The following is a 15,271-nucleotide window of genomic DNA, read 5'->3' as shown; positions in this document are numbered from 1 at the left end:
CTTCTTCAGACTCCCTCAAGCTTCCTTTCCTCCTCCCAGAACCATGATGGCTTTCCTTTCTGTGCTGGCCTAATGTAGGGAGGGTCATCAGAAATCTCAATCATGTCTGTTCAGGCAGGGACTGGCTCTTTTCTAGGATCCCAGTAGAGCCTAGGGAAGGCAGCAGTCCTTTTGCTTCACACTGCTCAGTGTCTGTGCTTTTCCTTTCTCATGTCTCTCCTCTCAAATGTAAGGTGACATCATGGGTCCAGCACTCCAAAATTTAGACCAGCTGCTAAATGTGCCCTTTGGCTGTGGTGAACAGAACATGGTCCTGTTTGCACCAAACATCTTCATTCTCCAGTACCTGAACAAGACTAAACAACTGGACCCAGAAATTAGGGATATAGCACTGACATTTCTGACAATAGGTAAGCATTGTCCTTCTTCCTTCTGCTGCAAAATGAAGCTGCTACAAATCAAGAGTGTGGGGCATAGATCTGGTGGGGAGCTGAAGGGCAAGAGTGGGAGTGACTGCCAGAGCTGTGACAAAGGAAGGTATCACAGAGAAAAGGGAAATAGCTCATGGAAAGAAAAGTTTCTGAAGAAAGCACAACTTGTCTCTGCTGGCAATTGAGGTACTAAGTCTGCTTTTTTGAGAAAGGTGTAGGTAATTAGTGATTTCCATCATTATGTGATGCCTGTTCGTTCCCTTACCAGTCCAAGGCTCACAGAAGCACTTTGTGAAAAGACAGCATCAGCTGCTATTACATGGAATAAAGAGTAGCCTTTGGGAGTAAATAGGAGTTCAGTAGCTTAATGTTTCCCCGTGTTTTAGAAAATATATTTTGGGGTCATGTAAATTCTCTCCAGTATAATCTGAATTTAATATAGTGCCTATGTTCGTGTCTCACGTTGTAATGTGCCTCATATTTCAGCCTGCCAGTCTCCTTGTCTGGACAGGATTTTACTCCTTTTCTTTCCCCCTTTTTCTCTGGTACTGCAAGCACGTACTGAGATCGTGTACATGTATTCAGGAGAGTGGGGTCTATCCAAGAGAATGGTGGTGGCAGAGAGGAAAGACAAAGGGTAAACACTCAGGCCATGAGGAGGGTGGAGGTAGACCAAACAGATGCAGACAGCATTCTGCCCTCAAAGTTCAAAGGCATGGCTTTGTTGCTTCCTGTACATCCCATAAAAAAAGTGTTTTGTTGAGTCCCAGCAGGGCTAGGAGGAGTGCTGAAAAGTAATTAGTGTTTAATTTGTGTCCCCTCTAGGAAAAGCCTTCCTCCTCACTCCTACCACCCTTTTTGTTCACAGCAAAGCCCCTGAGGGCTCCCTGGCACATGGGGAGCTATGAGGTGGCTGAGCATGTCGCCCCTTCTGCCAAACAGCAGGGCAGGAACCCAAAGCACTGGCTCCAAACAGCTCCAGTAATGGAGAGCAGCCTCCTGGCCACTTCAGCAGGGCTGTGCAACTGCTTCTTGTCACGCTGATGCTGTGGGGTGCAGGGGGAGCTGGGGCTGGTGTCCTTGTCTCAGCAGCTCTGACTGTAAGACTAGTGAAGCCTCTTGCTGTGGAGCCATCTTCCCATGGCTGGGATACAGTTTGAGGTGCTACAGGTGCTCACAATCAGCCATGTCCCGTTGTCACAGGCTACCAGCGTCAGCTGCTCTACAAACACGACGATGGCTCCTACAGTGCCTTTGGGAAAGGTGATGAGCAGGGCAACACGTGGTGAGTGACCAGAACTGCTACTGTCACGCTAAACCCGTTGTCCTTGCTGCTTCATCTCCTGGCTGTGACATGGGATTTCTCTGTGCTCTGCTCACAGGCTGACAGCTTTTGTAGCCAGGTCCTTTGGGCAGGCCAGCTCCCACATTTACATCGACAAGGACCACGTGCACAGCGCTCTGCGCTGGCTGCAGAAGCACCAGCTGCCCAGTGGCTGCTTCCAGAGCGTTGGGAAGCTCTTCAACAATGACCTGAAGGTATGGCTGCCAGACATGGGAGTGGGAGCAGGAGGAACTCATGGTGAGGCACGAGGTTGCTTCCTCAGCCTTTTCCACTGTGAGCTGTTGTTGGGATCTTTAGCTTGTCAGAGTGACCCCAAGAAAAGTTAGAAAGTCTCTTTTCCCAGCCTGGCTCTCGAAGAAGGAGTCAGAGCTCTTAATTTCTTGGTCTCAAGGTTGTTTATTGTATCTTAGCTATAAAATTCTTTCTCCTGCCCTGCCGAGGTCCCCTCAGCAGGACAGACAGAGGCACACTGCCTGCCCCTAGGGTGGTGTTATGTCTTTATACTAAAAACTACGTGTACAATATTTACAATTACTTTCCAATACCTATCACCTGTGTTAGACAGTGAGCTTCTACTCTAAACCAATCTAAAAGTGCCAACATCACAGCAGAAGATGGAGGCCAAGAAGAAGAAGGAGAAGGGCTGGACATGCCCAGATTCCTCCATCTTGCCCCCCTGAATCCCCATTCTAAAAACCCCAAAATCGACTTTTTCACCTTTTGATAAATTCACTATCATTCTACTTAATTTGTCATGGCTTGCAGATCTTCATCTAAGGTTGGTAACTTGCTCCATGGGTCATAATCAAAACCACAGGCGTTTTGGGCTCTGTGCCAGGGTCTCTGAGCCCCCTGGCAGGGGTCTTGGCTGTTCAGGACAGCCAGAGGGATGTCCTGGGTCCTGACAAGCAGTAGCACAAAGCAATGTCCCCATGACCTAGCACAGCTAAGGCATGACCTAGCACAGCTAAGGCATCTTCCCAGAGCTGAATGAAAAATGTGGCCTAAACCAGCAGCCATTTCCTCTGTGTGAGGTTTTAGACTCTGCTAGGCTTTCTTAATTTTCACTCTAGCCAAAAGATAACACAGCTAATTGTGCCAAGGCACTTCAAGGGCACAGGGAAATGAGAAATATTTTTCTATTTTAGTGCTTGTCTAGAATACCCTGGCTGGATTCTCCCTCTTCTCATACCTTACAGTGCACAATACTCCATGTGCTCTAATACAGGACTGTCTGAAGACACAGTTGTCCCTCCACTGCCCTAAAAATATGGCTCCTCCTAAAGCTTGTCATCCCCCAAATGATGCCTGCAGTGTAGCTGGAAATGCACCAAACTCTTGGTGAACATGCCCCAGAGCTTAGGTACTGAGCAGTGCGTGTGCAGTATGGCAATACTTGGGTTCATCGCCTTTGTAAAGGTACAAATAATCCACACTGGTCAAAATTGCCAATGTTAAATACAAGCCAAATTTCTGAAAGAAAACAGGCTGCTACAGTCATAAAGCAAAGGGTTACACATTTCTTTCCTAAAATTTGAATACAGTACAAAATAAAACCAGAGTGTACATGTAGACTGTTCATACTCGTCTGTAGACTGTTCATCCTCCCACCTTGAGCTTTCTATCTGAACAGACTTTTTGGAATAGGTTCTGCATCTCCACCTGCCTCACACTTACAAATTTTCTTCTAGTCAGTGTGAATGACACTTCTTAGCATCTTAGCCCAATTTCCCCCTCTCATTTTAGATGTATTCTTGTCTCATATCTGAGGATGTAAGCAGAACTTCCCCAAGAATGAATGCCCTCTGAGATGAAAAGCAGCTCCTGAAAGCCTGTTAAACACATATTAACCTGTAGTTTCTCAAAGCCAGATGACTTATATGTAAACTTGCGTAAATTCTTCTTTATGATGCAAATCCTGCATCATAAAAACTTTATTCAAGTGTACAGTGGTAACATATTTAATGAGATAAATTGCTTTACAGTTTGTTTCATGCCTTTCTATGAGAAGGGATGTCTAGGCTGTTTGAACAACATGGCTGAGACTGCCCTCAACAGCAAACTTGCAGCAAGCAGATATTCAGCAAGTGAGCCTGGAGGGCTTTCCTGGCCAGGAATGCCCAGAAGCACATTGCTGTGCTCTCTCAGATGCAGTTTTTGGGGCTATGCAAGGACAGGCAAGCAGTGGTTGGGTTTGTCCTTTCCTGATGACTGTCTGTGTGCTTGCAGGGCGGTGTGGATGACACAATCTCACTAACAGCCTATATTGCTGCTGCACTGGTGGAGCTCCATCTGGAGAGGAATGTAAGTCACACCTGAACTCCTGCAGGGCTTGGGAGCATGCTCCACCATTCATTCTTCCCCTGGTTCGGGGCTTCAGGCTCTACCCAGCGTGAGCTGGTGAAAGGTTCTGTCATTCCCACCTTGCTACACAATAACAGGAAAATTTTATCTTGGTGAGGAGTTCTTAATATAAATGGCCTGATTTGCAGCAAAGCAGAGCAATTGCTTTTCCCAGCTCATCTCAAGAGAAAAAATTGTGTCTGAAAATAACAAAGGGTTTGCAGGGAGGGTTTTTGTTAAACTTATCAACAGGGCTGAAGGAGAAAAAAAAGACTACTTTTCAGGTATGCACTGTCCCCCCTCCCCTCCAGACAAGTGCAGACTGTTCTAGAAAAAAAGAACTGATATTGCAGGCTTAATGGTACAGTTCATCATACCCTTCAGGATCAGACACCCACAGCAGAGTCTCTGACAATTCTGAGCCAGCATGTTATCAGACACTTCCTACAGCTGGATTCTCCTGTGTATTAGCCATCCCCTATCCCAATAGTAAGTCCAGCACACCTTTGCTTTTAACCCACAGTCAGTGATGCTTTGACCACTCTACCTCACACCTCACAGTCCTGGGAGAGATGCTAGCACTAAAGTACATCAAGGATGTGTCTGGGATAGATGTTCACAACAACATGGTGTTTGGTCAGAGGAAATTCACTTGGTTTGGATTCCTTTTTCAGGACACCATGTTGGAAAATGCCTTACATTGCCTCAAGAATGTAATGCTTGATGAGACAAGCCTTTATGTCAAGGCTTTGATGGCTTATGTCTTCACACTGAGTAAGGACATGGAGATGAGAAAGCAGCTCCTGGATATGGTACAGAAGGAAACTGGTAGGTTGTTGCTTTGGGGTCCTAGAGATCATGACTGTGTTCAAGGCCTGATATCTGTAGCATTTAATTGCAGTATTCTGGGAGATTTAGCTATTCACAAATACACTTTTGTGTCAGAAAATCATAATTTATTCAAGCTATGACAATCTCTAGTTTTCTCAGACCCAGGAAACAATTTCCAATCAAAAGCAGCAGAGGTTATCCATGCTAAATTTGTGCAGTTAAAATGCTTATTTGTGTCATGGTGCTCCTGTCATTCTTCAGCAATTCATACATAGTACAAGAGACCTTGCTGAGCAAACTTGTTTCACCATGTCTGTTCAGCTGCTGGTCAGGACATTTACTTGAAAAATTCAAACCTTTTGACTGCTTTCCCATTGCTGCTCTACTCAGCTCAGGGCCCTGGGTGGGTGGGCCTTTACTGCTGTGCTGCTGAGCTTGGTTCTTCCTTTTGTCTCATTAGCTTGGGGAAAAAAATAGACTGCTGTCCTGAGTGAGGATGCTGGGGTAGGTGTTCAAAGCACCTAAGCCTATGGTTAAATACTTGATAATATTACCTAAGTTGGTTTAAGTAAGTTCTTCCCCACATTTCCTTGTCTGGCAGTGTGGTGAACTACACTGAGGGCTGAAAAGTAACATATTAAAAAAACAAAGGGAGAGAGAGTTTCTCAGCCTGACCAGCTACCAGTGATGAGTGGTGCTCACTGCATAGCCACTCAAGCTGCCAGCTGGAACAGGAAGGAGTAGAATTGCACACATTCAGTGCAGTACTTGTTCAGAGCTGCCTCTGTGATAATGCACATGGAAGAAGGAAAATACCTTCCACTGTGATAAACATAATGAAGGTCCTCCATAGAGGACTTTAGCTAAATTCTGAAGTCTTGAGGCTGGTATTATGCAAGCAAGTGAAGGTTTTTTCTGAAAACTGACTTTGAATTTAAAAGCATTTCAGGTTTTCACGCTTGTACCATTGCAGAATATTCCTACATAATTAAGCCTGGCACAATTAAGTTAAATTATTAACTGAATTTGGTTAGTCTCCTACTATGACTGCAGCAAAATATTCCACTGGACTCAGATGTATTCAGTGCTTGTGAGCTGGAACCTGAAGTGGGAGCCCAGTTCTTGCTTAAATTGCCCTTCACTATGCACTGCATAGTGAGGATGCCAGCAAAGTAAGTTGGGTAGTCTTTCTCCTCCAGTAGCCTGACAGCAATTCTCCCTCACAGACTGGGCAGATCTTGTACAATAGGCACAAGTGATTGGAAAGATGAGTGCTAGAGCTTTTCAGCACAGGAGATCCTGTTATTCTATGCTAGGCAAATGCAGAAACAGCAAAAATGATGGAGCTTGGAGACATAACTTTGAATATATAGGGATCTACAGTTCTTCTCTTCCACATATTTCTTTCCCCATCAGCACAGCTACTGACATCTCAATCTGCTGATGAAAGGTCTTCTTCCATGATTGAGACAGTAGCCTACATCGTCCTGGCCCATGTCTCCAAACCAGACTCGTCATTCAATGAAGCCTCAGTGAGCAAGCTTGTGCACTGGCTCAGTGCACAAAGAAATGCCTTCGGAGGATTTGCTTCCACACAGGTAACAAACCAGGGAAAATCATGGGGGAAAAAGTTGTTGTGCCTGGAGTGATGTGCACATCTCTCACATGCATGTCACTCTAGACCCATCCTTTGCAGACAAACGTATATGAGCCCTGTTTGGGAAAGGGAGTGCCATGGGGACACTCTTCTCTCTGTAGTGTAATTGGGATTACCCAGGATCTCTGGCACTGCTAAGCCCAGAGCTCACAAACTGCCTGTTCCAGGTAACAGAAATCATCCTGCTCCTGTGGCATAGGCCCTATCTATGCACTTAGTGGGATAGAGCCTGCTTGTGTCAGAGTGTGAATCAGGGCCATGAGGACTGTAGTTCTCTCTGCAGTCCCTGAACTGCTGTGCTGGGTCTTGTCCTGCAGCAAAGTGACTCTGACTCTCCCTCCAGGACACGGTTGTCAGCCTGCAGGCCCTCGCTCAGTATGCAGCCCTGATTCCTCAGGAGATGAGAGATGTCAAGGTGGAAGTGAAGGGAAAGGGGGCTTCTCCACTGGAGTTCCACGTGCACAGGAACAACAAGTTGGTCCTGCATCAGGCATCTCTCCCTGCAGACACGGGGAGCTACACAGTGCAAGCGACGGGCAGTGGCTGCGTTTATGTGCAGGTGCGTACGCGTGAGGAACAGAGCTCTCAGGCTTTGCCTCTGACTACTGAAGGGAGGTTTGGCCTTAAGCAGGTACTATAGCCTCGAGTTCTGAGTAGGATTTTGCCTTCTAGGCAGAATCATGTCAAACTTGAAGGTACTCAGGTGTACTTTGTTGACAGGGTTTCATGTAACCATCTCTGGTATCTCCTCAGAAATGTCTCAGCTTTGCTGTCCTATCCTACAGAGGCATGTCATTATTAAGAAACCAGTAGATCTGAAGTCAGGAGTAATGAGACACAGAAGAGTAGATGCTTTGATTTTGAATGTGTGTTGTTGGTGTCGCTGCTTCAGGAGCTGGACACTGCTGACACAAAATTCTTTGGGTATTTGTCATATGCAGAGATGAGGAGTGATGTGGTACCACAGTCTTCTTATTCCAGTACACCGACACAACTGGTCCATCAGGAGGATACATCTTATTTTTCTGGCAGTTTTGACAGTTGTTCACTTGTGAGCCATTCATCCAGCAAAGAACTCAAAAAGGAAAACTTCAAAAGGCTTTCACTCCCTGTGAAAACCTTTTCTGCTGGGTCACTTCTGTTCAGATGATGCCCACAGAGAATCTTATGATGTTCACAGAGAATCTGCAAGCAGTGTCTAGTCAAGGGGACCCACCAATTATTAATTGTTAATGCATGTAGGAGGTAACTAGAACCATACTACACTTGCATACAGGCAATGAGCACAAGACACCTGATGAGCACAGGCTGGGGAGGCAGTCAGATCACCAGGCAGGTGGAGGAAGATTGGCCTATGCTGCTCTTTGGATGACTGTGATCCTCCTGCCTGCTGAGCTGTCTTCTTCCAATTTTTAGTTCTTCTTTCTTAAGGGATTGTAATTGTTCTACCAGTAGTTTCCCCTTGAGACCAAGAGCTACTGACTATTAGCATGTCAAGAGTTAACAGTTAACACTTCTTTCTCCTTGTGGGGCAGTTTTAGCTAATGTGCTTCCTTGACCCTTAACAGATAGGTTTTTTTTTATGAGACTGAATGAGGTCTTGAATCACAGATATCTCAGTCTCCAAGTTTTGGGTTGCATTTGAGAGGTGTATCTGATGCAATGTGCTAAACAGCACATCTCTGAACAGAAAGTGCATCTGAGTCCAACTGTGTTAGCCACTGTCTACCAATCCATTAAAGCTGGATGCACAGGTAGTGCTTCACTCAGGGAAACTCTGGGGCACATCACAGAGCTGTTTTCTCCCCCAACAGACTACTTGGTACTATAACATCCCACCACCAAAAACAGAAGAGGTCTTTCTTCTTGATGTGGAAACAGTACCAAGACAATGTGATGGTGTCCGGAAAGAGTCTGACATACATGTGTCTGTCAGGTATGAGATCCTCTTTCTTCAGTGGAAAAATGTATGAACCCATTTGTATGACTAGAACCCCATGAAAACCTCCTGTCTGTAGAATCACAGACGCAGAATGACCTTCTTCTTCTCTATAGATCCCAAGGAGATTGTTAACTAAGAATTAAGGCCCGGAGAAGCATGGCAGTGCACTGGTAGCGTCTTGCATGACCACAGCAACCATCTCAGGCAGCTCAGCAGTCCCCAGAGCACCAGCACCTAAGCTCCCATGTTGGCATCCTGGGCTGAACCAGCCCTGAGATGCATCCCCCTGTAGTGTGAAGCACTGCTGGAACTAGACAGCAGAAACTCCATTCCCTATCCATATTTCACTTCCCTGCATATGTCTAGAGTGAGAGTCTTGATCCATATGCTCCATACGTTACCGTCCTTACTGAAAGAGAACAATAGCAACATTTCCGCTCTCAGCCTGTAACAGCAAAGGTCATTTCCACCTGTTGAAGAGGGCAACAGGAAGCCATATTATTTCCACATTAACCATAATGCATTTGCTGCACAATCACTGTCCATATTGAGTGAGTAGATGGGGACCAATTTTTGTCCCTTTGTCCCACCGGTTAGACATACGGCTGAGCTTTCATATCACTGTAGAGAAGGGCAAAGTTTGGAAATGTCCATTTGTATCTCCTAGAAATGCTGTGCTGCCTTCCACAACTAACCTGCTTCTCTCCTGACCTCCTTCAGATATGTAGGGGACCGTGGGACGAGTAACATGGCCCTGGTGGAGGTGGAGATGCTGTCAGGGTTCATTCCTGTTCAGAGCTCTGTGAAGGAGGTAAGACTTCCTTTGGCTTTCCTTGAGGATATCAAAATCTATTTTCCAGATGTAGCTCAGTGAGAAGTATCCAAACATTTAAGAAGTGTCATAGAACAGTAATTACAAGTGCAGATATAACAGGCTGTTTCACAAGGCAACTTTCCACTTGCACAAGTGGTTGTGCAGTTTTCATGTTCATAGTTGTTGACGGTGGTCACAAGGGTTTCAGGGTGAAGGAAGAGACGAGATGGGCTCCATGATCAGAAGGCTTGATTTATTAAGTTATGATATATACATCTATTATAACTATACTAAAATGAAAAAGAAGAGGAGTTTCCAGAAGCTGCTAGCTACCTAACAATAGAAAGTAAAGAATGAATAACAAACCTTGCTCTCTCGGACTGTGTCCGAGAGAGCTCAGTTCCGGATTGGCCATTACCTCCAAACACTCAATCTGGGCCAATCCAGAACTGACCTGCTGCATTCCACAGAAGCAGATAACCTATTGTTTATGTCTGGTTGCTGAACTTCTCAGCTTCAGCAGGAAAATCCTAAGAGAGGATTTTTCATAAAAGAAATGTCTGTGACATCTGACTCTTTTTTATTTAATTAAATTAAAAAAAAAAAAAGTTTGTAATTTTCTCTGCTGAGTCATGCAGAGAAAAGAACAAACACCTGACAGGTTATCTGTTGCCAATCAAACTCAATCAAGTGCTTCTGTGGGATGAACAGGGAATTTCTTCACCTATAAAACATAAAATTCTATTATATCACTAAAACAACCTTACAATATAAGAAAATGCAAAAACAATGCAAAACAAAGTCCAAGTCCCAACAGCTGAGTTTCAGGAAAAGTCCATGGCCTGATGTTCTTCTTTGCCATCTGTGAAAGTCTCTTTTGGTCCTGAAAACAGGATTGCTGCAGAAAACAGTTTCAAACAATTTTTAAAAAAGTTTCTGAAATGTCTTAGACACAGCCCCTTATTGAACAACTTGGGCTGAAGCTAATTTTTGCCCTTCGATGCTTTTTGAGCTGCTGCCAGCTATTTCAACTCTCTTTTATTTAATTTAAATTAAAAAAAAAACCCAAAAAACCAGCAGCAGCAAGTAGCAGAGGGGCCCCTTGGGGGCCCGGCCCATGTGGGAGAATCAGGAGCCCCAGACCTGGCCCACAAAACGGTGGCCCAGGACCTGAAGGGGAAAACAAAGCCCCCAAATCCAACCTGATGCCGTGAGGCGGCCCTGGCCCAGGGACCCGAGCCCAATGGCCCAGGCCCAGCCTGCCGGGCGGGCTCTGTGTTCTCACAACCCGGCACCACACTGCCAATGGAGTGGCAACACGGGTGACCAAACGTTTCCGTTGTCCCCCCTGCTCCTGCCATGCAGATGCAGAGGGTGTTGTTCTCATCTGCCCCCTCGCATCACCCCCATCCTCTCTGGACTGGGGACCGGAGGCAGAACTTTTGAGATCCACCCCCAGCTCGCCACTGGAGCGAGCGAGGGGTGGCAGAGAGAACTGCGCCCCCCAAGGGGAAAAACCCGACCAAACACCCCCTTTGGGATGCAGACCAAAGGCAGACCCCTTGGGACCCACCGCCCCCTCGCCACTGGGGCGCACGAGGGGCGGCAGAGATGACAATTTCCAAGGAAGGACCCCAAACCCCCCAAAAACGCTAATTTTGAAGGCAGGGATCTTGGCTACACCAGCATTCAGCTGACGAGCAACAGTTCCTCCACGGAAAGGGAGGCTGAAGCCCTCTTCCCTTGTCCCAGCTCCTCCCGCAGGGACAGCCCTGGGACAGCCCGAAAAACTCGGGGTGGGAGCCACGCTGGGTGCAGGGGACGGGGCCTCCGAAGGTGCCAGAACCTCTGAGGCGGGCAGCTCTGAAGGCGGTCCCGCGGGCCCATCGCCGCACTCGGCATCACCCTGGACTGGAACCGGGTCGGCGGGAGGCGGCGGGGCTGCTGGGGGGTCTGGTTCAGCCGCAGAAGGTGGTGGGGCCGGCCCGGGAGGGGCCGGAGGGGGCGGCGGGTCGCTCTTCTCAGGTGCAACCTCCGACCTCGGCACTGCGGGCAAAAGCGTGACCGCTGGAGACTCTGGGGGCGGCGGGAGCCCGTCCCCCGGCGGGACGGAAGCCGCCGCGTCTCCGTCGTCACCAAGCAACGCCGGGGCCGCGGGGGGCGGGGCCGCCGCGGGCAGAGCCATGGCCGGCGCTGCCGCCCACTCAAACCCCCTCCGAGAGCGGCGGGGGGAGGGAGAAGGTGGCCCCATCTGAGCATGCTTCGAAGACGGAGGAAAAAAAACTTCAGCGCCGGGCGAAATTTCACACCCCCGCTGGGATGGGGGGGGCTGGGAAGCAGCCGTTCGTCCCTCTCTGAAGGGTCTTGCCCCGGGAATCGGGGGGAATGGTGCTTGCCCCCTCGCTTCAGCGATCCAGGGAAAGGCAGCTGCTCTTCGTTTTAAAACCGGAAAAAGTGCCTGAAAGACCTGGTAGCTGCGAGGGCAACGGCAGCTCCGGTCCCAAACAATCTGGAAAATAAATTCCATGCATTCCCATACGTACGAATCCAATGCATATAGAACATTAGTAAAAAATCCAAAGAATTTTGCCCATCGAAAAAACCCATATAATTGTCTCTTCTCCATAGGAATATTGTCCTCTTCAACCCATCTGCCCCAGAGGGAAATAAGGCTCTCCTCTGAGGGAGAAAAATGGACTTGTGCCTCAGTGGGAAAATTCGTCCAGTTTTCCAGCCACCATGTGTACAGGGCAGCATTTTCAGGAAGGGAAAAGCCTACAGTACCTTCCGAGAGAGTCCAGCACGCTCTGGCCAGCTGCTGCTCGAGGCTGAAGGGCTCTTCAGGCATCTTCCTGGAGTCTTTCCAAAGGTTTGCTTTGTGGTCAGCCTTGGCTGTGAACTCTGTCCAAATCTGGATCTTCGGTTCTTCAGCTCCTGGCCTAGAATCCACTTCTGCTCCTCTGGGGTCTCACGAAGTGATAAATGTCCTCAGAAGCACTCGGGGTTCACCAGTTGTTGACGGTGGTCACAAGGTTTTCGGGGTGAAGGAAGAGACGAGATGGGCTCCATGATCAGAAGGCTTGATTTATTAAGTTATGATATATACATCTATTATAACTATACTAAAATGAAAAAGAAGAGGAGTTTCCAGAAGCTGCTAGCTACCTAAGAATAGAAAGTAAAGAATGAATAACAAACCTTGCTCTCTCGGACTGTGTCCGAAAGAGCTCAGTTCCGGATTGGCCATTACCTCCAAACACTCAATCTGGGCCAATCCAGAACTGACCTGCTGCATTCCACAGAAGCAGATAACCTATTGTTTATGTCTGGTTGCTGAACTTCTCAGCTTCAGCAGGAAAATCCTAAGAGAGGATTTTTCATAAAAGAAATGTCTGTGACACATAGTGAAGATTGCATACACAGGAAGAGGTCATAGAGAAGATGAAAAAGCACCTAGTTAGAATCATCTGGAGTGCATTGGGCCCCTTTGCACTTACCAGTGCCATTTTTAGGGATATTCCATAAAGTGGTGTTGAATCCCATAGTGTTGTTCAATGACATGCCCCAGTGTTCCACACAATAGCTAGAGAGATCTGACATAGCCTCGTACTAACCAGTTTTCCCTTTGCTACAAGTGATGACAGTAGGAACATGGTCCAAGGACACTTGTACCAAAACTGAAAACTAATTTTTAAGGCTTGATGTGCTCCCAGAAATCTCACTGCCAAGGAAGGCAAACCTGACTAGTCCTCAGGCTAGGCTAAGTGCTTCTGTCAACAGTGGTTCACTAACAAATTCCAAACCTGCTGTGAAACAGGGAAGGCCAATAAGCTGATGTTAACCAAGCTTACCTCTTGCCTTCTTATACAGCTGGAGAAGATACTCCTCGTGAAAAAGACGGAGATAAAACCAGACAAAGTCACAATCTACTTGGAGGAGGTAAGAGGAAGACCACAGGGAACTGCCCATTCATGTAGCAGCAACTGAAGTACTTTGCACGGGGACTTTTACAGATTAGAAATACAAATGTCTAGGCTGGTCAAGCAGGCTAAACTTTTCACAGAAAAGGAAGAGGGTGGAAGAACCTGGAAAGGTAGAGAAAACCCTCTGATGCAGAAGGAGTAAAGTTAGTATGTAGGTGATTTTGAGATGATCAGTGCATTTCTGCTCACTTCCATTCTTCTCTCCAGCTGGGTGAGAGTTCCCTGAAGCTTAACATCTCAGTGGAACAAGATGTTGAAGTGCAGAATCTGAAAGCTGCAACAGTGCACGTCTATGACTACTATAAGCCAGGTGAGATTTCACTGATATTGGTGTAAAGTAACTATTGTACCCCCCGCTCAGACATAATTATGGCTGTGACCCTAATTCCCTTTAACCCCCTTATTCCAGTGCATGTCCTCCTGCAACTTCAAACTTGGGTTTCCTCTGTACAAAACTTCAATATTCAGGTAGCCAGTGGCTTAGAAAAGTTCTTGAGACAAGGCTGCCTGGCACTAGGATTATGATGTGAGGTGTTATGTGTTCCATGACTGTGTTTTTTTTATCTAGCTTCAATCTAGAAGACTTCTCTCACAATTTGTCATGAGCTCTCTCACAATTTTAAGCTCTCTTGGGAATACTTAGGCACTTATTGAAAATCAGTATTACGTAGTGCTACTCTGATCCACTAGAAGGCAGAATTTAGTTGTATGCATTTCATGTAAAGTGTGATAATCCTACCATCCATTGTGTCCTGCCATGCCTCAGAGGAAAATAGGAAAATAATTTGTTACCCTTTAAAGCTCTAAATGAATTATTAGCACAGAGAAGAGAGATTTTGATTACATTTTGAATATTTCTGATTATTCTGTGCTCAGTATGAGACAAAACAGCAGATGGAACATTAAGAATTATTAAAAAAAAAAATTTGAGAACAAAATGGAAAAATTGCCACTGGAGATTTCAAAAACAGCACTATGTGTCATATACTAAATTCCATTCTTGTTCCCCTTTCCACGGTGGCAAGAAAAGGACACTTTTTAATCCAGCTATTACAGAGCTAAATATTGACACCTAATATGCTCTCCCTTTGCTATTTCATCCTGTACAAGAATTTTTGGTGCTTAGTACATACAATTTAAAGAGTGTTATCTGACATGAAAATACTAATTATCACTAAATAAGCCAGGCTATCAGGACATGCTGTGGAAAGGTTTTTTATTTGCAAAAAATGTCCTTGCATTAGAAGGCATCACAGTGCACAAGGTGATCTTTTACAGCTGTGTGGGATACATGTTTTGGGGACAGATTGCTGGCCTGACCCACTAGAGACATTTCTTTGTTCCTGCATTCACAGTCTGAGGAGTGAAAAATTAAGGCAGTGGGTTGGTTGTGCTACTGAGAAAGAAGTTTGGCACTACTGTGCCATGCAGTCCTGCAGCTCACCACCCTGTCCCTCTTGTTTCTACAGATGAACGCTCGGCAAGAGAATATGCTTTCCCCTGCAGTTCAGGTTAGTGCTAACACGCTTCCAGCTGGGACAGGGCAGAGGACTGGTGGTAAGCAGGCAAAGCATCCCACCTCTGCTCTGCATTTAATCCTGATGTAGAGCCTTCTTGGACTGCAGGTTGAATTGGGATCTACTTACTGGTTGTGGGCACAGCTTCTAGCCCAGGTATTAATCTCATTGAGGCTTGAGTATACCCCTGTAAAGTTAAAATGATGGTTTTTTATTTTATTTTATTTCCATGCAGTCCTCACAACATCCTAAGTACAACTGGAAATGCCTATGTCAATGATAAAAAGATATTGCAACTCATACCATAAGAGTCTCTTAGTCCGCAGACACCTCCCTAAAAATTCATCAGGCACTTTTAATTTTCTTTCCTTTCTTTCTACAGATGCCTCAAAGCAGGTTTCCTCCTAG

The 15,271-nt window shown here is 46.3% G+C and overlaps 1 protein-coding gene across 1 annotated transcript in view; it reads left to right on the top strand.

Annotated features, from left to right (window-relative positions):
• Positions 1-15,271, top strand: part of LOC115915128 (alpha-2-macroglobulin-like protein 1) — a 31,436-nt gene extending 16,165 nt beyond the window's left edge. Inside the window, exons 25-37 of the mRNA XM_030971056.1 lie at positions 234-410; positions 1,635-1,716; positions 1,814-1,970; positions 4,006-4,080; positions 4,794-4,947; positions 6,367-6,548; positions 6,951-7,166; positions 8,422-8,543; positions 9,270-9,360; positions 13,234-13,302; positions 13,554-13,656; positions 14,816-14,857; positions 15,246-15,271. Coding sequence (XP_030826916.1) covers positions 234-410; positions 1,635-1,716; positions 1,814-1,970; positions 4,006-4,080; positions 4,794-4,947; positions 6,367-6,548; positions 6,951-7,166; positions 8,422-8,543; positions 9,270-9,360; positions 13,234-13,302; positions 13,554-13,656; positions 14,816-14,857; positions 15,246-15,271 — 1,496 coding nt within the window. The remainder of the gene's footprint in view (positions 1-233; positions 411-1,634; positions 1,717-1,813; positions 1,971-4,005; positions 4,081-4,793; positions 4,948-6,366; positions 6,549-6,950; positions 7,167-8,421; positions 8,544-9,269; positions 9,361-13,233; positions 13,303-13,553; positions 13,657-14,815; positions 14,858-15,245) is intronic.

The sequence above is a fragment of the Camarhynchus parvulus genome, chromosome 1 (assembly GCF_901933205.1).
Source record: "Camarhynchus parvulus chromosome 1, STF_HiC, whole genome shotgun sequence".
Taxonomy (NCBI): Eukaryota; Metazoa; Chordata; class Aves; order Passeriformes; family Thraupidae; genus Camarhynchus; species Camarhynchus parvulus.
The sequence above is the reverse complement of the archived record's forward strand: the minus strand, read 5'-3'. Positions and strand labels throughout refer to the sequence as shown.